The following is a 27,255-nucleotide window of genomic DNA, read 5'->3' as shown; positions in this document are numbered from 1 at the left end:
GTCAGACCACTGCTGGAAGTGGAGCCATTAGCTGAGAACAAGTAACCAGAGTTTTCAAAAGTGATGAATCTGCCTTTGACTTCGGTAACCTTTTCTGCAGGTGCAGGAGGAATGTGTTATTCTTTTTGTATTATGCTGCTTGGTTTGAGTCCATAGAAAACAATTTGGAAAGATGATAAATCTTCAGGAAAAAGCAAAATGTTTAGTAGTGGCTATATCTTATTCGTAAAAGGTATTGATCGGAGGCTGAGATTTTCTGACTCTCAAAGAATCCACTTACGAAACATGACAAAACAGAAACCATTTCAGATTGATAACTCTGGATTTCTTACTGTCGGTGTTGTCTCAGTTTTAATAGATCTTTAATTTCTTAAAAGGAAGATGGTTTTGCTTATATATTTCTAAAGTTTAACACTGTTTAAAATTTGTTTTAGAAACTTTTGCATATATGATTACAATTTTCATAAAAATTCGGATTATAGAAGTTAGATTAAGAGCTAATGGCCCAAGGAAGTTTGAGTGTCAGGTACTATTCCAATATCTAATGCAGAAGTTTGGAAATGGAAAAAACTGTGCTAACGTAAGTAGTTGCTGAGATGCTTGTATAGTGCTGCCTCTAATGTACTGTAAGGCTGCATTTAATTGCTGATCAGCTAGTGGCTGGTGCCTCTTAATGGTTTCCTGCTAGTGGGGATCAACATCTCCTTGGGGAAATACATAAGTACAGAAACAATACAATGCTGGTATGTAATGCACAGTCACAGGTAACTTCTAAAATTACCTAGTCATCAGTAACTTTTAAAAGATGTTTTAAATGAGCTTTCTTGCCTTTTAAGTCTGTCTTGATCGCGGGTAAAAGTGGATCTTTCTGCTTTATTTGCTTGATAAGCAGTTGAAGAATCTAGGGGAGACATCCAGTTTTCTTAAGGCAGTGGCAATATGTTAAACTGAGTACTGGTAAAGTTTTTAAGAATGTGTCGTATGCACCAGTGTGTGGAGTTTATTTGCATGTGGTTTAAAACACATTTCGCGTAAGCGTAAGCAAACCTTGCATCGTTTGGTTCATTTTGTCTGACAATGCAAAACAAAAGTGAAAGTCTTATTAGCGTGCATCATGTGACAAATCTGAACTCATCCTTTGCTAGTTTTGGTAACAGGACTTGAACTCTTAGCAGTAACCTTGCCACAAAGGTCAGAGTTGTGGAGCTGCTCTCCCACGTTCCACGCGTGCTTTTGTTCCCTTACCCCTAAGGTGGTGGTGGTACAGCCGTGTTCCTCAGAGCATCACTTAGAATGCAAAACAGTAAAACACAGCAATGCTCTGCCTGGCTCTGCTGCCCTTAGGTAGCTCTGCTAATGACACCACCCTTGCCTTTCTTTGCAAGCTCTTGTTATGCTGTATCTTTAGCTTTTTAACTCCAGGCAGATCATATGGGGTCACTTTTCTCAAACTACTGACCTTGGAGTAATCCTATGGCTACAGAATGCTGTCTTTGCTCTCCTGGGTTTTGTTTACAATGTCTTTTTATTGTACAGGCTGCTCCCAGCAAAACGTGGAGCAATGATAATTTGGTAAGCCATTCCCGATTGCTTTGCATGCTCGACAGAGCCTGCACAGTAACTCCGAGCTGTAAAGCGTTTGCATTGATGAAGCTCTTCTCGTGAAAGTTCCTCTAATTTATTGACATGCTGAAAATTTCTTCTGTCTTTCACTAGGGCTCTGTTGGGGAAGATCATTTTTAACTGGTTGATTTCCAAATTGCATCTCATCTACCATCTGCTGGGGAGAAAACAGTGAGCTGCTGGCTTCAGCTTGTCAGCTAGTGGCAGGTCAAGGGCACATGCTTATAATTTTGCTGTAGCAATCGCTGACTTGTTAGCCATGAGGAACTTTCTGAGAATTTTCTGTTAAGATCATTTTCTTCTTTCTCATTTTGTTAATGAGTACAGAGCACCCAGCTGTGAGATTCTCAGTGATGATTGCTTTTATAGATTGCCTTCTTTTCACATTCTGCTTCTAATTTTAGGAAGTTATATTCCTTTTCTTTAACTTTCTAGTGGTGAAGCTGTAAAAGGACAAGTTATTTGTCAGTGAATGTTTGGAAATACAGTAATAGACTTTTACAGATATTGGACTACAATAGTTAGCTATGTTGGAGAAGAGAAAATACTGCTCACAAAAATAACCATCTGTAGTCTGTATAAAGAATACACATATTTGGGTTACAACTTCTTGAATAGTTTAAGCATGGTCTGTTCTCATATAATGATTTATGTTATTTTTACTATAGTCCCTCTTACATCACCTTTCTCATGGGTTCCCAGTGCAACGCAGAGTACAGCATTAGGTGGATATGTGGGATAGCACTGTCCTCCCTCCTCCTACACACATAGCTTCTGAGGACATGGAAAAACTAATCTGGTCTGTTCAGATTACTTTGCTGTGCGATGTACCTGATTGTATCCAACCAGGGCAGCTCCTTGCGATGCTAATCGCTCTTAAGCACATTGATTTGAATAGGGATTGAACTGAAAAGTTGTCCTACCCGTTCAGAGACCTCACGCAGCTGTACCTATACAGGCTTAGAGACAGGTATGTTGGGTCTATAGCTATCAAGTTTAAAGATTAGACTCGACTTCTTGTTCCCCAGAATCAAAGCTTTCTAGCTAGACAAGTGGTGTTTGCTCTCTTATCCTATCATACGTTTTTATAATAAAATGCAATTCGAGGATTTGACAGTTCATTCCTGTAGCATTCAGCTGGCAAGCACTTTTGCTTTCCAGGACTTCACGTAAAGCAAGGCAGTTTTACAGCTTTAACCGTAGCTAAAGATTTCTGTCTGGTTTTTCTCTTAACCACACCAAATAACAAGCTTAAATAGGATAACATTATTGTGGGCTTTAAATCCACTTGCTTCTCACAGCGGAAAGCTCTAATCTGGTCAAATCAGGGTCTAGCACACCAGTCCAGTACGTACCAGACTTTCGGATAAGCTGTTGCACATATGTGTTGTCATTGTTCCCCAGAGACGAGCCTGGAAAGCTGCTGCTGTGTTCCAGGTATGGTATAATGCTTTGCATCAGGGAAGTGGATGGAGGAAAGATAGCCTGTGTGATGCTGTCGACACTAATCTTTTAAACAAAGGGGCTTGGTGTTGTGTTGTCAAAGGAAACCAAACTGCTGTTTTATTTTCCCATTGTTCTCCTGCACAGAGATTCTTTTGGTCTGCCAAAGACTGCTGACATTATGCCGCAGAAAGAGCCACCAGAATGCTTGGTACTTTCCAGATCTTGCGTCTGAGCCTGGCAACTGTGTCGTGGCTGCATTCCACTGTTTAAGTGCCACAGTGAATTGCTCATTTTCATTTTGAAAGATCTTTTTGTTTTAAACCTTAGATTTTAATGGTTGTTTTTCTTTCTAATTCTCCTTTTAGCACTCTGGTGCTGACAGTTCAGACAGACTGTATCAATAAAATGGGTTATGTGGCTGACTTTTGTGCCCCAGCCTGAAAGATGCATTAAATGAACGAAAAAGGGAGGACAGGATTTAAAGTGGGAGGTGCCTGCCGTATAGGGATTTTTTTCTGCACTGTTGTAGTTCCAGGCTAAACAGATGGCATCGAGAGAGGTGAGGCAGAGAGATCGTTTGAAAGTTAGTGCTAGTGTGACTCCCAAGGAGAAAATAGTTCCAGTAACTTGATTTGTTGCATGAGATCTCAGCGATGATGTGGGCAGGAGAAGGGGAGGTTGCCAAATGTGTACTAAGTGACATGTGCAGCTTCTGACAGCTTTGCAAAGTTAGTGGAGTCTGAAACCCGAAAAATTGTTCTGCAAGTGTAACATCTTTAGTATTCCTACCTGCTATTGCTAGCATACTAGGTCAAAACTGATGGATGGCCCTGTCTAATCTGAGCTGCGGGGCCGTGCTTTGGTGTCACGGGCCTTTCAGCAGCTCTCGTGCTCTGAAATATGCCTGGCTGCAGGGAGAGAACTCTGTCCATGTGCACGTTTCATAAGGCTCTAGGGGTGCTGAAATTATTGGTGATTTCCAAGGAATGTGAATACTTGTACAGGGGTACTCCCAGCCAGGGGGAGGAAAGGGACAATCGAGTTTATTGGACTGTGTGGATTCGATGGCCTGGCACATCAGATGGTTTCAGGAGAAGTGTGGAGAGTGATGTACTTGCTGATATCTCAAAGTATTACTACCAGTTGAGCTCAGTTCAGGCTTACTGACACTCTGTGTTTTTGTTTTGAGAAAAAAGGTATCTCTGTGTGTGGGTGATGCTGACGTTTCTCTGCCATCCTTTGCCATGGTTTCCATCATTTATGTTATCAGTTAACTTCTGCAGAAGACCACTGCTGAAATTTGCCATCTCTAGAAGGCTTAGATTTTCTCTTCTGATATTCTGCAGTGCATCTGAGTTCAGGGACAGCTCTGGCCAGGGCTGTAAGAGGCTGCTTTTAGTGAGGACTCTAATGGTGTCTGGCAAGCACCCCTGCATCGTGCTAGGTTCTTTCCAAATGCATAATGCACAGAATGTATCCTGAAAAGTTGGGGAAGTACTTCATTTACAATTTCATCCTGTTAATTGGTACGCTAAGGAGACAATGTAGATTGAATAAGCTCAAACTTGCTTACCAGTCAGAATCAGTATCTAATGTTTCCATTACTTAATCAGCTGTCATGGTCTGAGCTGGACAGCATAGTCTCAAAATTAATGTCTGCATAAGGCAAAGGTGAAATATGTTTGTTTAATGAAGTAGTTCTTTGGGGGGAAAAATGCCAAGTCTGTTTTAATTTTAGCTTTTTTATATTTGTATTTTACAATGTGCGGAAAATAAGTGAACACTTGTACAGCTTACCCATCTTGAAAATCTACAGACACTTGACAATGCAAAAATAAATGTTTCCTGTTGTTGTTTTTTCCTAAAAGAAATGCTTTTAACTCTGAGACCTCCTTTATTTCCTACATCATTAATTTACAATTCAGATTTAGGTTTTCCATCAGGCTAAAACTAGAAAATAGCATTCATTTTAATATGCCTACCTCTAACTAGTAGTGGAAGTGTGTCATTTTGCTTTACCCTACATACAAAGAAAAAAAATCTTTCAATCCTTCTGACTTGCAAAGAGTGTGCACATCCTCTTGTTGGCTGTGCTTCAGAAGTTTCTTCACATTTGGCTAAGTTCAAGTAATAAATTGCTGAAAAACTGGAAGACGCTCTGGAAGCAGATTAATCATCTGACTCAGTATTGTCTTCTAGTTTGCCACAAGAAATCTTTCCAATCTATGAGATCATGGATTAGCTGGTTGGAAAATTTAAAGAGTGCAGGAAGAACATTCTCCCTTTTTTTTTTTTTTCGTGTATTCTCTAAAACCTGCAGAATCTCAGCAAAGCATAAATGACAAATGACTGTTCTTTTTAAGCTTTAACATAAATGTGTATTATAATGATAGAACAGTCATCTGAGCTGATACTTCCTCATTTTATCTAACTTTGGACACTGTAGGTGGCATTAATCTCATGAGATAGTAATCTAGACTTGCACTACAATCCACAAAAATAAATGAGCACATGTAGAATGTGATTCACTTACGAGCTCTTAAAAAAAAAAAAAAAACACCACAAAAAACACTGACAAATTGCATACATTTCACTTTAAAAATAAAAGTACTTAAAATACTTTTTTCCTTCTCATTCCTATTTTCGTTTTATTTCTTCCCATCTTCCTCTTCTTTAAAAACAAACAAAAAAAAGGATGGTGATTAATTCCAACAGGCTGTGGGTGCTACCAGTGTAGGCGATAGGATGGCTGTTCTGCCGGTCCGTGGGCAAAACTGGTGGTGGTGACTGCTGAGTAGATGTGATGCAGTACGTAATGCTTCAGCGTAAGTTGTTAGGATTTACGGGCTCCTTCATGTACCTTTCAAGATCGTGAGCAGCTGTGGTTTTTATGATATTTGATTGCAAAGAGGGCACCAAATCTAAGTATATGGACAGTGTTGAGAACTTGCTAGAGTTACTGGATTTATGGTCACAAAAAGCAATGCGTACTGATGTAATGGTATTCTTATAAGATTGTAAAACTATGCAGTAAAATTTGTGTATTACCACTGCACAAATTCTATCTTTTTGGTTTTCTTTTAAAAGCACGGTTTGTGTTTCCTGGGATAACCATGAAGTGTTTTGAGGCTTTTTATGTCCTTACGATAGTGTGTGTCCCACAGTTGCTTTAACCTAACTGTGCCATGAAAATCCATGTAACCCAGCTGCCATGACAGCACACGTGGGGACCATGAAGGCGATGATGCAGCTATGATTGAACCGTCCCAAGGCAAGGCAGTTTGTCACCTCTTGGCACCGCGTGCTTTCTCAGTGCCCCTCGTGCTCCTGGCATGGCCTGTTTGGGGCAGGATGCTTGAGAATGTTTTATATAGGAGAAAATGTGGAGTTTCTAATATCCCACCTGACCCTCCCCTGTCCCAGCTCCGTGCCATCCCCTCAGGTCCTGTCACTGTCCCCAGAGAGCAGAGCTCAGCACCTGCCCCTCCGCTCCCCTCGTGAGGGAGCTGCAGGCCGCCATGAGGCCTCCCCTCAGCCTGCTCTGCTCGGGGCTTAAGCCCAGCTGCTCATGTATCTTCCCCTCTAGACCCTTCATCATCTTTGTAGCCCTCTTTTGGACACTCTCTAGCAATGAAACATGTAGTTGTTTCACTTTTAATATTGGCTTTGGAACAATAACGAGATGGTTCTGCTCAGTCTCTATTCCCTTACTTATATTTGTTAGGAACTGCCCTTCGACTGTTCTCTGCTGTGACGAAGAGCTGTATGCTGCAGGGGCAAAGCACGAGTAAGACAACAATACAGCTCTTGCTCTTGTGAGCAGAGGAGATAACATCTGTTGTGACCTTTTTTTGTGGTTGTTTGGTTAGTTTATGTAATTAATTACCCTCCTCTTGTTTTGGTACAATGTCGCTTTGCTTATTTGCTTGTGTTTCAGTTGTAACTTTATTGCTCAACAGACTCTGATCTGGTGATCCCAGCTGCCAGAACATGCCATCCTCACCTTGCATAATGCTTGTTTCAGAATTGAACTTCACATTCTTCAGAAAACATTTCTTTATTGTATTCCATATATTATATGGAATATTATTATATTTATTATATTCCATATATTCCTTTCATAGCTTACTTGTACATGTATGCAAAGAGATGGAAAAGTTAACTGTAGCTGGACTCTTAACACACCTTGTCTTCAGTCATAATCTTACTGAAAGCTGTTAGAAACTTAATTTTTTTTTCTAAATATATTGGAGGGCACTGGATCCAGTGTGGCAACTTCCATGCAAGAGCAAGCTGTAGGCTGCAGCAAGAACACGAGTTAGGTGCAGGTGGAGCTGGAGGGGCCATAACTGTGGAAGGCCAGGATGAGCCATGCCCGGGACAGGGGGCTGTTCCTCCTTGCCTGGTCCTCAGGGATGCAAGGGGAAAAGTTGAAGTGACAGCTGGAGATGGGCAGGGAGGAGGAGATGTACGTCCTGGTGGTGATTAGTGGCGGTGATTCTGTCAGGGACTGCAAATACAGCAGTTGCTTTACTGTTTGAAGAGTTATGTTTAAGCAAAATTACTGTTGCTTTACACTTTAGAGTAATTGATACTTCAATGAGGATGTCTTTCTTCTGTAACGGGTAAATAACTTTATCATCAACAGATATCCCCTTGGGTTTCCTTCTCTACCCCCATCTTGGGAGCTGGCTGTTTACGGAGTTCAGAAGAAAACTATGCCATAACATATTGAATTTGGCAGAATGGCTGAAGTTTGAATTTGGCTCGTATTGGTTAAATCAAGCTTTTGATTTGGTTGCCTATTGTCCAGTATGCTAATCCGTGTTATTTCCAGCTGAGTTAAAGTGTAAAGTCATTAGAGCAGCGTGGGCCTTTTGTTTGTACAAGGCAAGGTTAAGTTCTACAGGCAGCTCATACTGCTGCCAGCATGTCTGCCCATCTGATTTGGGGGATTAATTACCTGTCCCAGCTGCCTTACAGAAGCCTGTGCTGAGCAGAACCACGACTGTGCCAAAGTTTGGAAAGCATTTTGGTCGTGTCGCAGGGAAACTTTTTCAGGAGCTCGAGTTTTGTTTTAGTTTGTCAGAACTGGGCACTTGGGTTAACCGTTGTGTTCAGTATAAAAGCTTTAATATCCTAATGTGTGTTTTAAAAATACACTCTGAAAATTCTATAACAGAATTAACAAGCAGCCTAAGCGATATTAGCCTGTAATTATTTATGGACTGTCAGTATCGTTACAGTATTTGTTTCCAAGTCTGCTTTTGGTAACCACAGATAGCTGCTGGGGATGTGAGGAGTGAGTAAGCCAAAGAGCAGCTTATGAACAGATTTTGAAAACAATTTGCATTTGATTGGATCAGAGATGAATAGAAGTTCTTAACTTTAAATGCTATTTTTCCCCAGACCTTTTTGATTAAATGTTTGTATGCATAAACATTTTTGGGCGTGCTTTTAAATGCATTCAGAAGTTGAAACTGTTATTTTCTTGTTTGAAGGACTTTGTTTTAAAGTTCAGCACTAGTTGTTATGCACAAGGCATTTAACTTTCATTTTATGCCTTTGTACAAGTGAAGTGGAAAAATCTGGTTTGGGATGGAAGGAAATAAAGTACACAAGAAATGAAAGCAAATACTAGCTTCTTCATAAAGAGGTTGGCTTTAACAGGCAGAAGAGATGTATGCCGTGGACTCTAATGAGGACTTAGGGAGAAGTGAACTATGATTGTGGTTACTAGTTTAAATATCAAGCAAGTATATACTAGTTATGATGGGTTAACATATTTTCTCCGGTCCGTAGATGATACTTGAAAAAATGTAAGCTTGTCCATTGCTTTTATTTGTCTGATACACATGTTCTATCACATATATGAGAGAGAAAAATCTAGAAGTGTATGCAAAATATCAGAAAGTATAGGTCTTTATCTAAATGACTGCCAATACTTGAAAGTTGTGTTAAGTAGAATATTGAATTATTAGAATATTGTGATTCTTCAGAACTGCAGAGCACATGGATAGTCTGATTCACAATAAGTAGTCCTGAAAGCCAACTTCATTATCTCTTCTTACTTAGATATTCTTTTTATTTTTTTTTCCCGTTCAATTGTTGAATTTCCATCTCTTCCTTTTGGTTGCTTAAAAACTTTCTTCCTCCAGAGGTCATCAGATTTGAGGAAAAAAAATCTTGCTTTTACCAGCAGCTGCTTAACCATAACGGAATATCTTTGATATTATACATTGTTGGTAATACATCTCTTTCTGTTGTTTAATTTAGATGACAGTGCCTCTGCTGCAAGCAGTATGGAGGTAACGGATCGCATTGCCTCTCTGGAGCAACGTGTCCAGATGCAAGAAGATGACATCCAGCTGCTTAAATCTGCCCTTGCTGATGTGGTTCGACGCTTGAATATTACAGAGGAACAACAGGCCATGCAGAACAAGAAAGGACCTACCAAAGGTTTGCATTTCAGATATATGTAAAATAGGTATTGCAAGTCAATAAAAACATTCTGTGTGTATTAAACTAGGTTATTCTTTAGATCTTTAAAATGCTCAGAATCAGCAAATCAAAAAAAGTTTGAAATTTAGCCCCTTAAAGAGAACGCATACAAATCTCAGTGGTTAAATCTGCAAGCCTTCTAAAGTTCCTATGAGTCACTGAAGCATTTTCATATTCTTACTGCTTATTCCAGAGCCTACTTGAACTTTGGTTACCACTTCCTGATTTTTTATCAAAATTAATTTATAAACTCTTTGGGGGAATGTTTCATCTTCTGTGGATGAAACTTGTAAGAGTTTTTCTGATAGGGGAAAAAATAACTGTAAATTCAAGCAAAATGCAACTTCAGTTAAAAATAACTTAAGCATTTCTGGATGGTGGAGGCATGGTGATATGACCAACGAGATGGTGCAACACCAGCTGCTTGATTAAAAAAAAAAAAAAAAAGGAAAAGTACAGCTGCAGTTGATGCCTGAATCAGCTACAGTACAGCAGATCCAGAGCCAGCTGGATTAAAGCTGTAACAGACGTTGCCACTCTGCAATGTCCTGTGTTGTGCACATGCGCTGCAGAGTGCTCTTGCCTGGTCCATTTTCTACATGAATATGTTGGCTTGTAGGCAATCAGAAAGGCTTGAGTTAAATGTCCAGCACTTCACTGAGGCAAGGGCTTAGTAGAACCCTACTGATGTGATGTACTGTCATCAGTGTGTCTGTAAAGGTGTGGGAAACAGCCTGTTTGGAGCTTAGTGGAAGCATGTGAGCTACTTTTGGGTAATCTTCGGAGTAAGAGTGATGGCAACCTAGATAAGAAAAAAAAGTATGGCTGACTTTGTAGTCTTTCTGTTGTCTAAACCATGATGTCTTGAATTAAAATTTTAATTTGTATTAATACGTGTAGGAAGTGTCACTTAATTATGGATTCATAACTTTTTCAGAGCTACAAATTGTTTTACTTTGTGACTTTGTGCAAGATATTTACTTTTAGGCATTGATTTAACAGAATACATAAGGAACTACTTAATTTGCTGAACTGAGATCTTAAGTTTGTTTTAATATTTTGGATCTGGAAATGGGGAAAAGAGAAAGGAACAAAATTTCAGAGCCAGATTAGTTAATTGTATATGATGCTATTTGTTGGATAGAATATGTATTAAATATCCGTGATGTTGTTCTCCCATTCTGTTCCCTTCATGTTGTATTCTCCTCATTTTGTCCTTGTTTGTTCAATTGCAAAAAAATATTTAAAATATCTGATAAGTTGAATGTTACTGAAGGTAGTCTGTTCCACCAAATGTGGTTGTACAAGGGATAAAGAGGCTTTATGTTGCCTGTAAAATAGTTGTTATCTGATGTGTGGAGGAAATAAAGTCTAGTTATTATTGCTGAATTGTAACCAGATCAGTTCTTCTTGCCTGCTGGCTTTACTTATCAAAATACAGAGCCGAGCTTTCATGGGTTCTGTGAACAGAACTGTAAATCGGGAGAGACTTTCATGGTTATGGCAGGTAGTTAAAGCCATAGTTCAAAGTACATTCATAAAAAACTCCTATAAGCCTGTATTTCTGCCTTCTATGGCTGTTTTTTAAAATGTGCATGTGGCATAAATACTTCTGATTGTATGTGGGAAATTGCAGTGTAAGTAGCTGTACATGTGACAATGCAAACTGGGGTCTATAAAGGCCAACTGCTCGTCCATTACCTGGTATATAGTGCTTGTACCATCAGTGTATGGTCAGGCTTATTAAACATATTCTAAAGCATGAAAGAATGTGAGGTATCCTGATGGTTTGTTTCTTCCAGCTGTTTTGTCACGTACGTTTCCCATGATGGTCCGTTTTCCCTGTAGTAGGCCCAGCTGCTTTATAAGAGACCGCATGCAATCACTTAGCCCAGAAGACCAAGTTCCATTTCAGTTCATTTTGGTAACTTGGACTAGCGTTTCAGTGGCTCCTAACAATGAGTGTTAGAGAGACGCTTGCTTGGGCATGGGTGAAACTGGAACTGTGGCTTCTTGTGTTTTGTCTCTTGGGCTAAGTGTGACCTGATCTGCTTTCTTTCCGTTGATCATTTAATGAGCAATTCCACACTTATAATTTTTAAAAGTGGAATTTGGTCTCACAAAGTGTCATCAAAATCTCATTCGCACAACTGGTATTTGAAGCACATTATATACATGCTGTTTCGTTTGTTCAGTCCAGAATTAAGTGTGTGCGTGACCTAGGGCGGTTCTGCCCTTTGAAGCAGTTTTGGGATCCCCAATGTACTGTTTAAAGTCTGGAACAAGAAGCTTCATGGGACAGAAGACAACATATTCCCAGTACTTCATAATTAAAATTGCTATAAAGATTTCAAGCTTAAGGCTTTCAAACATACAGTGGAAAAGAGCTCGACCTTGTTTTCAGTCTGTGTGCGTTCTTGCTCTAGACTTGAGCTGGGCAGCTTAAAAGCAGTGTAAGTCACAGGCGCCGAGCTGCTTATCTGCTGTTTGTGGAGCTCCTTCACTAATGGTGGCTTTTTTTTTTTTTCCCCTTCCTTATTTAATTCAGCTACTTCGTGGAGTTCAGTATGGCTTCCTGCCTTTGTTTTACTCTTGTTTGTTGTTCTTTCCTTTTGCAATTATTGGTTTGTTTGTAAACTTAATGGCCCTATTAATCCATAGATCAGAGTATGATTAAAAAAGCTGCTGCTGAGGCTGGTAAACATGTCAGTACTGCTACCACAGGTAAGACCTTGAAGCAACAGAACTTCCAAAATAAATGTTACTGACAAAGAAATAATACGAGTGTGTTTGAGTTACTGACATCCACTGCTTCTAACAGTAATGACACGCTTGGAGTTGTTTGACTGTTACATCAATTACCACTGGTATGAAACAGCTTTGTAAAAAAAACTAAGTAGTGCCAGAGTAAATAGTGGATTAATTGAATAATTTGTATTTTTTTCTGTGTGCCATGAAAGAGTTTTGTGTTGTTGCTTTCTGCAGTATCTGCTCATGGGGCTAAATCTTTAAATCTCCAGCAAGCGTGGATTCTGGGCTGGGGCTGGATCTGAAGCAAAAACCTCTGACTGCTAAAAGTTGCAGGGTTTATTACTGGCTGTTGCTAGCTTCAATTTCATAAGGTTAAGAGAATAACCTCCAGCTGGAGTTCACTTCAGCTACCTTTTAATAGGCATTTTTTATATAACTATAAAGAAGGAAAAATGTTTTAATCATTTGTTTATTTAACTTTATTATTCTAACTTATGATTTCAAAGCCTCATGAAAGTTTTGTGAGCTACAGAAATCGTGACAGGAAACAAGAATACAACTGCTTAACTGCATCCATCTGATTCTCTAATATACAACAGAATCTGTTTTATATGTTAATTATACATTAAATACACAGTAATACATGAAGTAATTATGGCATTACAGTAATTAGTCAGGAAACGTAGTAGGGCATTCAGCATGGAGCTGTGGAATGAATAGAGTAGAAGTAAATAGGATCATGATGTCTGATTTAATTTATTTTTATTTTAAGTGTGAGAAGCAAAAGCACAGTAAGTTTTAGCTGTTTTGTATTGCCTCTTGCTGTGGATTAACCGTGGTTGGCAGCTGAGCCCCACACAGCCACTCACTCCTCCCCAGCATGACAGGGGAGAGAGTTGGAAAGGTGAAAGTGAGAACTCCTGGGCTGAGCTAAAGACACTTCACTAGCTAAAGCAAAACTGTGCGTGCAAGCAAAGCAAAATCCAGAATTCGTTCACTACTCACCACTGGCAGGCAGATGTTCAGCCATTTGGAAAACAGGGCTCTGTCATCTGTAATTGTTGCTTGGGAAGACAAATGCCATCACTCTGAACGTGCTCCCTCACCCCCTCCCCTTCATCCCAGCTTTTATTACTGAGCATGACCCACTGAGGCATGGGACATCCCTTTGGGCAGTTTGGTCAGCTGCCCTGGTTGTGTCCCCTCCCAGCTTCTGGTGCACCCGCAGCCTTCTCTTGCTGGCAGGATGGTGTGGGAAACAGAAGGGACCTTGACTCTGTAAGCACTGCTCTGCAATAACTCAAGCATCGGTGCACTAGCAACACTGTTGTGGTCACAAATCCAAAATATAGCACCATAAAAGCTACTATGAAGAAAATTAACTCTGTCCCTGTGAAAAATCAGTACAGCTCTAAAAGCTGTCTGTTAAAATAGATCATGGGAACAGGGCTGGAAGGTACCCCACGTTTGTCTTTAGTCTTTCCTTAAAGCTGCCTTTAAACTCAGACAGCTCTTGCTTTTTGTATCCTTGCTAAGAATGGTACTGGTCAACCCATTCAGTCTTCCGCACTTACAGGCTGTCTCAGTGGGCATGGAGCTGTTTCTTTTTCATTTGTTGACCTGGTTTCATGTCATCCTTTGTTCCTTTAAGCCAAACAGTCCTTATTGCTTCAATATTTACTGATGGGAAGTGACTGTATGATGAATACGTAACAAGCAAGTATATATTTTAATCAAATTAACTGCTTTGGTACACATGTCAGGCAAATATAATTTGTCTTGAAACTTGCACTCAAATAGATAATATTTACTGATGCAATCTTTTCAATGCACAGGCTTTCATTTTTTTTTTGTTCAGTACATATGACTTCAGGTGAACAAGTCAATACGTGCTTGCAGTCTGCTGCAATAAGATGCTATCATAACATAATCTAGAACTGTAATTGTTAGTTTTTCTTTGTTTTGACTTTTTAGATTATCCTCAGCAATCTTTTTGTTTTTCTTTTCCAGAGTATTCCGTAGGTATTTTCACTGAACTTCACAAGGTTGTCAGATATTTTCTCCTGTGTTTAGTTTCCCTTGGGTATTCTTTCTTTGACCCCAGAGATTTTTGGCATCTTTACAAAGATAGCTTGTAATACAGCGTGCTGTCAAGTTTCAAGTGTTATACAAAGATTTGGTTTTCATCCTTGCTGTGCAGAGAGCACTAGTCATGCTTGTGTCTGTGTTTCCAGGGTATGTTCTGCTATAGTTCTCATGTAAGTACTCATTGCTTGCAGTTTTAACCACTGTTTGGTTTTGTAACTAACTTCTAACGTACTTGAATGGAACTTCTCAGTTATTCTAATAGTAGTTACAGGTTGGATGTGTATAACAAATTTTTTTTGAGCCAACATTTGGTCAGAACATAAATAGTGTCAAATTATTATTAAGTCCACAGTTTTGGTGTTTTCAATAGCTTTTTCTGACTGAGGGATAAAATTCTTGTTTGTCAAACAGAAGCCCACATTCTTTCAAAGAAGAGGGGTGTGTGTGTGTAGATGAAGAATAAGGATTTATTAACAGATTATTTGCTCGTGGAAAACCTGTATGAATGTTAACGAATAAAGGGCAGGAGTTCCTGGGGTAGCAGCCTGCTTTCATTTCTAGCACACTTCTGAGCATTGTCCAGGTGGGCAACAGACAGATGCTCTTTTAGCAGAGCAGGATTGGTTTGGGTGGCAATAGCTGTCTTTGCACTTACTGGTAAACTGATTGAGCTAGAGTAGGGTTTTACAGGTGTGACAGTTACGGAATTGTGTGCTGAATCCATATGCAGATGATTTCATGTCATTATAAATAACAAGGAGGAAATTTTTATTTTTTTTTTTTTTAATAAAAATAATACATCCATAGCAAGTTTGGCAATAATGAAACAAAATGAAACAAAAATGGCATACAAGACAGATATTTTTAAAATATTTGAATGTTGTTTTCTGGAGGAAAAAATGAAAGTAAAACCAATGATTTCATCCTTTGCTTGTTTTACAGCAAGACCTCTGGTACAAACACTGCCTTTAAGGACTACTGTTAATAATGGAACTGTGTTACCAAAGAAACCAAGTGGCTCTTTACCTTCCCCATCAGGAACCAGAAAGGAAACTGTATCACCAGCAGCAAAAAGGTACATAATGTAACACTATAATTGTTAAATTGAGAAAATAATGAATCTCTTCCTTCAAGCTTCCAAATACATGTTTGTTTTTTTTATTACTATCAGAGCAATGGTCCATATGTATTTAGTTCAGAAAGAAAAGGAGAGATGGAGTTCATTCTAATAAACTTTAAACTTATGTGGTCTAATTAATTGGAATTGAGGTTATTGCTGTGAATATTGAAAGAACACACAATGCTTAATCTACTAGTTTGTATTATTTTCTTGCTGCTGTAGTCTAACAAAATAACACATTTCTACTGTTGTGTAACATGACATGAAAAGTATTGCAGCGATTCTTTTAATAGCTGTTAGAAAACAGTCTGGAGAGTAACTGTGCTATCATTACAGATCAGCACGTCACCTATGGTTGTTTTCTCTCAGTAAAATTATCTTGAAACTGCCTGCACAATGCTATAAGCATCTCAGGGAAGAGAATTCTATGCCTAGGACAGTCATGCAAATGAGAATATCAAGTTTTATGTATCTTACCACTAGCATGTATTTATGCCCTTTAATAATTACTCAATTTGCTTTGTGTGTGTGTGTTTTTGCGGGCGACATGTATGCTTGTTTTGTACACGTAGGTTATACGAAATGCAGCGGATTGGGTGGAGCAAGTTCAAGTTGCGTGTGATAGTTGTGGTGTTGGTCTGTTGTACTGTTCGCCTGTAAAAGATAATACTATGGGGGATTTTTTTTCCTTTTTTTTTTTTTTTAACACTTTGTTGTGTGTCATCCTTAGCATTTTGTGGAGATGATGCTCTCAACTCTGAGGAAGGCAAGTTGTGGAGATGAGAGTATTAACATGCTAAGGGCTGAGGCTTCCTTTGTAAAGAGACTTCTTCCTTAAAGGGGAGATGGTGACTATATGCCACTCTTTTTGTTACTCATTTGAAGGCAACTGGTTTTCAAGAAGCTCTGGGTTTTGTTGTTATAGAGAGGCTGTGCCATGCAGAATTAATAGTGGAAAGCACTGTAGTTATTTCAGTGTCACCCAAATAGAATTGGGCTTCTATGAAACAGGGCTCACAGCAGCTGCAGGTTTTGGTAGGTTTGCTTGAATCAGCCCTTAAGATAAGAGAAGGAAGGTAAATACTGTATAAACGTTTCTGTTATCAGAATTATGTTATCAGAATTTGGCAAGTGGGTGGAAAAACCTGTCTTTTAAAGAGAAAAATGATTAGTATTAAAAAAAGTCACTATTTTGATTCACTATGGTGAATTTTTAAGTAAACTTGTTCTTTGCAAGCTTTTTTCCTCAATAATTCTAATTTTATTCTTGTTCATTAAACACATAGTTTTAAGTGGTAATTATGAAACAAAGTGAGATCACAAGTATTGCCCTGCCTCACTTGTGTACAAAGGGTGTGACTTGCAAGTCTGTACGCTCGCTATCCAAGGTTCAATGGGGGACTTTCTGCTCCAGAGCAGGGTGGGTCAAATGGAGGTGAAAATCACACTTGTCCTTTCTCTGTGCTGAGAAGCCTTTGCATAACTCAATCCATCCATTGGACAGTGCCTGCAGAGCTCCCAGTCCCCGTAGATAAATACATCCTGCAGTCTGGATGCCCTCTGTGCTAGTGCGAAAGTCCTTAGGGGATTCCTTAGGGAGTGTTTAATGACTCTTGGCTTGTCTGTGAGTGAAATCTTCCAAAGCATAAGGATTTTAATGTCCTTTTCATATGTTTCCTTTTTGCTATGGGGGCTGAACTGAAGGTGCTTTAAATATGCAATACTAAAATGTATATTCCATTTTAGGAAAGAAAAAATACATATGAGTAGTTTGTCTGTTATAGACAGAAGCTTATTAGAGTGCTTAAATCTAGGAATGCATGCTTATATCCTGAAAAAAAATCCAGGTGCTGTAGAATTCCTATTCCCTTCAAACACTAAAATGCTGTATTGATTTAATTTAATATTCAATTTTATTTATTAGTTTATTTTAAATTAAACTATATTAAAGTATATTTCTGTGCCTTAGCTATAAATACAGTTTGAAAGGAAGTGTTGGAGTGTTAAAAGACCTTCCTAATAAATTACTGTACAAAACTTTTAGTAAATAGTTCTCTACAATCATTAGTTTTTGATAATGACCCTTAAAATAATTTAGGGGATTTTGTGTTTTGTAGTATAGCATGCTCCAAGTATTCAGTATTCAAAGGTAACGTCTTAACTGTTCCAAGTAGCTTACTTGCGAATAGTCAAGTAGATGAGTTCATTAATATAAATTAATTCATACTTTGTATTTATAACGGGCTGTTCTGCATTCAGGAGCTGTATGTGGGTATGCATAAAGGTAATATGAATATAGCAGCAAGGTCAAATAGTTCCGTTTATTCAGGTGGGTAGAACTTGTTAAGAAGCTTCACTTAATGCTGAAGAGTTTATAAATAGTGTGTAATTTTTAATAACTTTGTAAATTATCATCTCTGCTAATGTCATAGAATCATTAAGGTTGGAAAAGACCTCCAAGATCATCTGGTCCAACCATCACCCTACTGCCAATATCACCCACTGCCATGGTTTTATAGTGCTCTTCTCATATAAAGTGATTCTAAAACTGCCACTACTTCACAATGTAGGTATTCTATTAGTCCAAAACGTGATGTTGTGGAATAGCAGCTCCAAATAGTATTAAGTGGTTATAGATGCTTTAAAACTTGATTTCAGCTTGGATACTTTAATACTTTTCCTATACAATACAAGTGCAGAATGAAAAAATTCAGAGTTTTTCAGAACTTTTTTAAAAAAAAAAAAAAAAAAAGTAAAATTTGAGAGGTAAAGTGAAAGAAAAGTTTTGTTTTGTTTTTTTAAAGAAGAAACTTCTTTTATGAATCTTATTTTAAACCTGTCTGCTGTTGTGAACTACAAATATATGCTAGGGTTAATATAATAAAAAATTTCGTCATCTTCTACTGTGAGCATATTTTCAAAAGAGACATACACCTAGGTTAGTGGAATCCCTGCCAAATGTTTATCTGAACACTGTTATGAAAAGGGGATTTACAAATAAGTAACTTCTGATTCTTCCTTTCTCTCATTTAAAAAATGAGGTTAGGTAACGTGTGGTATCCAACTGCAGTGATTTTGATCTGTCCCTTTAAACAGCATGTCATGCGTATTTGTATAAATACATGCAGATAATCTCTGTGGAGATCAAGTGTGCGTCCGTACATTCCATTGCTTAGAAATAGATGTGCTTATCAATAAGTCTACAATCTCATTTCATACAATAGCTGTGTTTAAATGTATTGGTTAACTCATTTGAACCCGCAGGTTGGTATACTGTTCATCCCCTTTGCTGGATTACCAAGGAGATGCAGTTCAGAGTTCACTACATTTTCCAGTTTCCCATTTAATATCTGAAATGGAAATGACTTCTTCTGGCAGGAATATAAAATTGCAGATAATAATAATAAAAAAAAAAAGGCTTGAGGCTGAAAGGGTGGAACTAGCAGAGTTTTTATTCAGATTCTGCCACATTCCCTCAATGACCTTATGCAAATCACTTAACCTCTATGCATATTGGTTTTCCATATGTAAAGTGTGCATCTCTGGGTATCAATAGGTTGTTATAAGGCCTAATGTGTTAATTAGAACCAGATCTTGTAAAATGTTGAGTAACCTCAACTGACTCCGACTTCAATTAGAACTGAGGGCACCAAACCCCCTTCAGCATTCAGCTCTTGTATAGCCAGAACCCAATTACCCAAGTTGAGGAAGGAATGAAATAACCTGAATAGGAAAAAATACAAGACACAGGTCAATCAGATGATAAAAATACACAGCGATAATGCAGTGCAAAACAGAAAACCTGGTGATGCTGGTGATTCTGATCCAGCACCAACACGTGCTGCAAAGCTGCACGGCTGCCAGGTGCAAGCTGGCTGCTGCGGAGCTGAAGTGATTTAGTGATGGACTGAATAATCACCTGACACAGATAATCAAGAATTGCCTGTCTTTGTAAAGCGTCTGAAAGTCGTCTTCACAAAGAAATTCATCTCAGGGAATTTGATTTTAAATTTCACGTGTTTAGTGTATGCTGTAGAAGTCAGCATACAAAATTGAGCTATTTTGTGTGCCAGCTTTTTACACTCTGCCATATTTTTATTTTGAACTTTATGCGTAGGATAATTATTTGAAAATTTCATTCAAAATAAGTTGGTCTTTTTGTATCATGAGCAGAACTTTCCCTTCCCCCAGCACTCTTCCTTTCAGATGTAATGTGGCTTGAAGTTCATTGCTTAACACTAAATTTGCCTTTGGAATGTGTCCAGCACGCAGTAGTAATGTTTTGTGTTCCCTATTAAAATCTAGCTTTTTGTGACTCATCTAGGATAGCTTTGTTTCCAATAGTTGAAGGGGAAAAAGGAAAAAAAGAAAAAAAAAAGAAAAATGTAAGGGAGGAGAGTGCAGACAGTACCTTTCCCAGTGGGGATGCTGATGCAGACCGTAGGCTAGCATATACTCTGCCTTTCAGAAAGAGACAATCAGTCATTCTTTCTTCTTGAGCAGATTGTAAAGCATTACAATGCTGCAAAACTCTGACAATGGAGATCAAAAGGAAGAAACTGGAACAAAGAAAACATAAAAAAGCTTTGTTTGTAGGGAGAATAAAATACTTTAATATGATGAATTCCTGTTCTTCTAAACTCTAAACACATGGCCCCTAGGAAATTGTTCAGTCTCCTGGAATTAATGTTCTACATTCTGTTCTGGGGGCAACAATGATTTGTAACTGGCACACACACACTCTGTATCAAACCTTCAATTTAGTCTTCTGTTTAACACTCTCAAAGAAGATGTTTTTAAATAAAACGAGTATAAATTAAAAAAACCCTCTCCATTGAACTTCAAGTGGCGAACTATTAAGCCACTTCACTATATCTCGAACAATTAAAGTTATTAGTGTGCTTTGCTCAAAGGCATAATGAAATTGAAGTTGTATATTATTCTTGAATTTATTCTAATTGATTTAAATGAGGGTCAGAAAGAGTGCTAGACAAGTTGCAAAATATTAATATTGTTGGCTACTGTCTAAGAGCATTGTGCACTATTTTTATGTATTTATTAGAAAGCTTTAATTTTTTCCCCCCAATATTTGTTAATTAAACATACTTATATGCGTGTGTGTATAAATATTTATGTATATATTGGCCAGATTTGCTCTCTGCAATTCAGTGATGCAACCATTTGAAACAAGCTGCGCAGTGCTGTGTGTGTGTGTGTGGATGGGTGAGGATTTCTTTTCTTGTGTTTACCATTGCTTTTTTAAATAGTCTTTTGTCTTCTAGCTGGATCATCTGTCTGTTTCCTCGGATAGCCTCTTTGATTTTTCTTTTTTTCAGTAGCTTTCAAAATGGTCAGTGTATTTGGAGCATTGCTAAGATTTTGTCATTCAAAGATACATTGGTGTTCTGAAATGTATGGTTTGAAATGATCAAACTATCCGAGTCAATAAGCGCTGTGTTGTTTACTCTTGCACGTGACTTCATATCTTGAACGCATGCGAATGTCTTTTAATGTAAGTTTGTTTTATATGTCTTGTTTCCACGTTTTATTGTTGCATTCACTTTTTATTCTGCTTTGTTTACGCACCTCTCGATCTGGATTAAGCAGGTCTGTGAATCTTCTCAATGCATGCAAACTGAAAAAGCCTGCTCTAAGGTGAGGGATCCTTAATAGCTTTGTAGTGTTGGAGCTCAGTTGTTTTTCCTTTCTGTTGTGGTTAGACACATAGAAAGTGGCTGTTTTAGTAGCAACATTAACATTGATAGAACTTAACTGCAATTATTATTCCCATTTTTAACATTTTCAGAAGTAAATTTAAAACTTCTCGTCATGATAAATGCATTGCTATACTTAGACGATAGTTTCAGATATAATATCTCTGTTCTTCTATGCTAACGTCACTTTTACTAAAACAATATTTCATTAAATCACATTGCTTTAAGTTAAAAATTGTGTTAACAAATGTTATCTTTTTAATAATTTTGCAAATGCCTCTCCTTTTGCATCGCTAATCTGGAAGCCAAATTCTGGAATCCAGTTACACTCTTATAGCCCTGGAAGTTAAACAAATATTTCCTATCATTTAAAGTTCTCCCTCAGGTGACAGTGTATCTGCTGTAGCAATGGATACAGTCGGTGTTCAACTCTGTAGCTACCAAAATGTGTTATGCCAAAACTGAGTTAATGCAATGGAATCAAAACAGCCGGCTGTGGTCCTCTTCCTGATCACCTGCTTCTCACTGGGCTTTTGCCGGTGGTGTTGAAAGTGTAAAATAAAATTTGTCAGAAGGTGGCTTTACTAATTAGTTTAATAGTAATAAAAGAGCTTAAAAGAATTTGTATCTTCTGTTGTGGTAAAAGTAGGTTTTATACTGACAAGAGACTTCTTCAGTAAGGAGATAGCATTGCACATTTAAACTTCAGTCCCATTCATTTTTTATCCATCCATTCATCTTTTGAATGTTGATAGCTATAAACATAAAACCCCATGCAACATTAAATTAGCTTAAAATTGCTTCAACAATTGCTACAGCGTTTCTAATATTAGCATAATTTGGTGATTTCCTTAATTTAATTTCAATGTAGGCTGATATTGCCTCTTGTTATGGCATCTTTTCCTTAACAGAGGAAGAAAGGTTTGATCCTACAAAATCATAAGTGAGAGTTTTTGCAGTAGTGTGTATAATCTAGTGGAAGGACTTACGCTAATGGAGATATCTTATGTGGATAATTTTTGGTATTAGGGCTTCTTTTATTTTAAAGTGGAGAAATATTACATGGGATGATGAGAGGCAGAGTTAAGTGCTTGCAGTATATTATTTAATCTTTCAGAAGAGGTTATTTTTCCCCATGCATTTGACATTGAGATGATTTGAAGAGTCTTAGGCTAGCTTAGGAAACACTAATTCCTGAAGCGACAACAGAATTAAATGCTTCTCACTGCCTTTTTGCTTCTTCCATGATTTTTTCAGTCTGTCCCTGTGTGTAGCATTCTGTTTGCTCTCTTACGTCTCTCTCTCCACAGGAAGTTATTTTTCTCAGCTTGATCATCTGAATGATGCTTGTTTTTAACACAAAAATGCAGCATTGAGCATCCATTCTACCACTGCATGATCAAGAAGGATTGTTGTGACGCTACCTGAGATACATCATAAGATGTGTCTGCCCTGCGGAGGTTGCTGTGGGTGGGAGCTTCCTCTTAGAAAAGTGGTTGCTTTGCAGAGAGACTCTGGCTCAGTTGTTCCATCATTTCTGATGAACTAAGGAATAGGCATTCCCCACCTCACTGGTGAAAAGCCCTAAAGGAATAGGAATATACTTAAAAAAAAAAAAAAAAAAAAAAAAAAAAGTATAAATTGTCATACAGTAGATAAGCTGAGTGTATTTTGACTGAACAGAAAAGTTCATCTCATTTCCTTCATTTATGAAGAGTTAACACCTCACTGTTTTTTTTCCACACTATGCATGAAGTGGGAGAGTCTGAGGAGCTGATGGAGATAATACAGAAGGGATAGTTTTTAGGGGGAGGCAGGGAATAGTCCTCGAAGATGCCTGAGGTGAGCCTTGTGGTAAGCAGACCACCCTTCTGGGTGTACAAAAGTAAAGGGAGGTGGTGAAAGGACTGACCGGGACTTGAAGGGGCAGGGACAGGGAGGACTGAAATTTTCATGTGGAGGGGCAGATTGTGGTTGGGATCTGGGGAGAGGTGTGTGGGCTTAGAAGCGATCATCAGTGTCTGTGGTATTTGAGGCTGCTGAATGTTTAGTTGTGGGAATACGATGGGTAAAGGGGATGTTCCTGCTCTGATCTTTAGAGGAGGTAAAACAGTAGAGGGCTGGGGTGGGGGAAATAGGGACCCAAACATGGAATCCTGTCCCGCTGATGCTGTGGAAGCGATTCCTGGTTTCTCTTTACTAGGTAATCCTGCTACTGTTTGGGCTTATGGTGCTTAGTCAGGGAGAGGTGGTTGTCCGAGGGATGCCATAAGACATGCAAGAGGCTCCTGTTAGGTATCTTTGCTGAAAGCATGGTTGAAGGGGAAGATTTTAGCCTTTGGGAATATTTAAACCTTTGGGAAACCCCGTGTTAGGAATTGGGGAAACGTGATCTACTCATACATGTAATTTGGAAGCATACGTTTTTGACAAGCTAACAGAGAGCTAGTATGCACTTTTTCATAAGCTTTACTCTGTGGTATGTTAGAATAATTTTAAACCACTGCATAAATGAATTTGAGTGTGGATACGAAGCTAGCTTACTGGTGCTCAAATTTTGACCTACTCTTGGCACTTTCTGTAGTCTGCAGGTGCTGGGTAATATGCTTTAATCTTTTTCTTCTTGAGAGAATCCAAAAGTCCAGAAGCGTAGAGTGGCATTCAAAGATATGAAATGTGACATAGAAAGTAGATATTACAGATTAGTCTGATGTTGGTTTGGCTCATCTGCTATCTTATGACTAAGCAAAAGCAGTACGTTAGTCTGTTGTACTAGGTACTCTGCGAAACTCCTATGTAGGGTCTTTAATACATCGAATTTTGATTAAAACGGTTACATTATGGTCAGCTTTCTACTTGATACATATCTCGGAAATATTTGTCATAAAATATGTGCTTTTACAAGTCCTTCTATAAAACTCACTCCCCTTTTTTATTAGCACTGTTAAGAGAACCAGTTCAACTGAGCGCGTGTCCCCGGGAGGCCGGAGGGAAAGCTATGGAGATTCCAAAGGGAGTCGCAACCGCACTGGATCCACCAGCAGCTCATCTAGTGGTAAAAAGAACAGCGAAAGGTAAGGGTACTTAAATGGCTGTCTCTTTTCTCTGCCTTCTGCCCTAACAGTGACATTTGTTTGTTCAGTTCAGCTAATATTGAAAGTTTATTAATTGGACAAAAATACTTATTTTTTATAAACACTTTCAAGCATTTCTTCAAATTTAGGTGAAATTTATTTTCCTTGGTTCCACACTATCAGTTTTGTGAGTTCCTATAGAGTTCCTCCCCAAAAAGTTCATAATTGTTAAACATGCTTTTTTTTGTTTCCATTATCTTAGTGGTTTCCCTTAGCCTGGTAAGTGCTGCTAGTTCCTGGCTGTCGGCTAAGCAGCAGGCAGCCACTCGCTCACTGCCCCCCCCCAGTGGTATGGGACCAGAGAATAGAAAGAGCAAAAGCGAGGAAAAACTCACGGGTCAAGATAATGGTGGTTTAATAAGTGAAGGAAAGAGTAAGGGGGAAAAAAAAAAAAGACAAATGAAAAAAAGTGATGCAAAAGCAATCACTCACCACCTCACGCATGTAAGATAGCACCCAGCCAACCTCCAAGCAATAATTACTTCAGTCAGAGTAATGAGAAAGAGGGAGAGGCTTGCACACAGGCATTATCCAAAGTAGCAGAATAAAGCGATGCATACCTCTGTGTATCTCTGGTGCTTCTCTGTACTGCCAGCAGTACATGGAAAAGAATATCTTGTCCAGGAGTTGCAGACTAGGATGGTCTTGAAGAAATGCATGATTCATTGTTTGTGGTGAAGTCACGGTATTGGCCAATTGGCTTTTTCCCATATTTCCTAGACAGACTTTAGTCGTGGCCATTTCTCTTGATCTCTGTCCTGTTCCAGTTTCCTATGTAAAGTGGCAGTGATGATGCAGTTTCACAATATCCCAGACGATGCGACCATAGAGAGACACTGTTAACGAAGATCACACAATGCTGTAATTCACCTGCTCTGTCTGTGCCTCAGTGCCTTCATATGAGTCATTGGGTTGCTCATGAGCCAGTGCTATGGCACAAAACTTCTGCCTTTAATCCCTTTGGTATCTTCCCTTCATGTGGGGATTGGCTGTTGGCTGTCAGCTAATGGGCAGCCTAAGTTTGGGTGATTAAATTACCAATAGTTTGTTTCCTGGCTTAAGTTTTCAGCTATGAAGCAAGCCTGCAAGTATGCAAAGTTTAAGAGGCTTTGTTGGAGGCTTAGGTAATTATGCAAATAGTGCAAAAATTAAGAATACCGTCAGAGAAAATATGATAAAATTGTATCCAAGGAAGATGTAATTATTTATATAAACTAAATGCTTACCCAGTGTAAGATCCACTTGGCATTGTGCATCTATGCACGTGCTTTTATAAACTGTCAGAACTCTACAGGACTGGGCATTCTGGTACATCTGGAAATTGGACTTTATTTCAAAGTATGATTATTTTAATTTTGGGGGGAAAAAATAATTATAAACAACAGATAACCTTTTGAGGGAGAGAAGTGTGTTTTGAAGAGATGAGAATGCTGCAATGGTACTGAATAGGTGTGGGTTTCTGTTTGTTTATAAGTATTTTGTATTAGACTTAAAATTTCCCAAAAGTACAATATATAATTGGAAAAAAAAAAGAAAAAAAAAAAAAACAAAAAAAAACACACACACAAAAACAATCATGCTGTAGCAATTAACTGTAAATAATCCCTGAACACTGTTTACATGAAAATCAATCTTTTATTAAATTACTTAGGAGTGATGTCTCTTTCTGCATGTGCCAACTTGGACAAAGCTGTTCCTTAATATTTCAGAACCTTCTAGCACAGAAAATATATTTCTCGATGTATCTGATAGAATACCACGAAAGAGGGGAAAAAAACAAAAACTGTCAACACTTTTAGGGGCAAAAGGGCCTGAAGACAACATTTGGGATGGGGAGGATGATGACAAAAACAAAACCAGAAAAAAAAAATAAATAAAAAAAAACAACCATCAGTGGAGGGACTGCTGAGATGTTAAAAATTTGCTGTTAGTTTCAACTGGAAATTCTATGAAGTGCTGCAACATTGCATAACTTTATGGTGCGAGAGTATGTCAGTGAATTTATTAACAAGGAGCTGCTTTTTTTTTTCCTGTATTGATCTTGTAAAGCCAATTGTTTTTTCTAAGACTGAATTTTTACTTTTAAATTTGCATATACGTGTAACTTCCCTCCCTGTACATATATAGTTAGAGCAACAGCCCTTACATTGTGACCTCATTCATTCAGAAAACCCTGTCTTTTATAAACGAAACAAATACTACTTGGAAACTTTTTGTCAAAAAACTTAGATTTGTATAATTAGATGGAAAGATTTTTGATTCTGGAATATGAACAGGAAGTACACCTGCCAATGGTGAATTTTCATTGCTTTTCCATTTTATTATAGTTTCTCAATAACATTTTAATGATTGTACACTAATCCAGCAGTGTTCTTTCTCTATGTATTTTATTTTGTACAAAAAAATATATCAGAAAAATTTCCCAAAATTTAGAATTTGATCTGTGTTGTTAAATGGAAGATATGTAAAAAACTACAGTGCTGCACAAAATCTCTTTTTTAATGATATCTCTGACTTCTTGCTGCATGCATAAAGTGCTAATTATCTGAAATCAGTTAATATTAAAGCTACTAAAGAAATAAGGTGAGAATAGTAATTGGGTTGGTGACTATCTCAATGAAGAAAGGATATGACTTCTAGCAGCTACGTAGTGCTACTGTCCATTTAAAAAGATTAATTCCAAAATAGCTGAGAGAGAAAAGCATTGATGTAAATAATGGTCATCAACAAACTTAGTTTGTTTCTTGTTTAAGGTTGATCAAGATATTCCCAACATATTTAAATTTTTTCATACTAATCTAACAGAAATCTGATGGTTGTGTAATTCTGCAGGTGTTGGGCCACAGATGGTTGAGCAACAGCATTGATTAGAAATCAC

The 27,255-nt window shown here is 38.1% G+C and overlaps 1 protein-coding gene across 6 annotated transcripts in view; it reads left to right on the top strand.

Moving 5' to 3' along the window:
* The window catches only part of EML1 (EMAP like 1), a 121,079-nt gene that overhangs the window by 59,110 nt on the left and 34,714 nt on the right, over positions 1 to 27,255 (top strand). For 4 of the 6 annotated variants that reach the window (XM_068682782.1, XM_068682780.1, XM_068682781.1 and 1 more), the window contains exons 2-5: positions 9,346 to 9,528; positions 12,232 to 12,294; positions 15,352 to 15,484; positions 24,183 to 24,317. In XM_068682782.1, coding sequence (XP_068538883.1) covers positions 9,346 to 9,528; positions 12,232 to 12,294; positions 15,352 to 15,484; positions 24,183 to 24,317 — 514 coding nt within the window. The remainder of the gene's footprint in view (positions 1 to 9,345; positions 9,529 to 12,231; positions 12,295 to 15,351; positions 15,485 to 24,182; positions 24,318 to 27,255) is intronic. The other 2 variants (XM_068682784.1, XM_068682783.1) reach the window with 1 other exon arrangement.

Source organism: Anas acuta, chromosome 5 (genome assembly GCF_963932015.1).
Source record: "Anas acuta chromosome 5, bAnaAcu1.1, whole genome shotgun sequence".
Lineage (NCBI taxonomy): Eukaryota > Metazoa > Chordata > Aves > Anseriformes > Anatidae > Anas > Anas acuta.
This window is presented reverse-complemented; position numbering and strand designations above follow the sequence as displayed.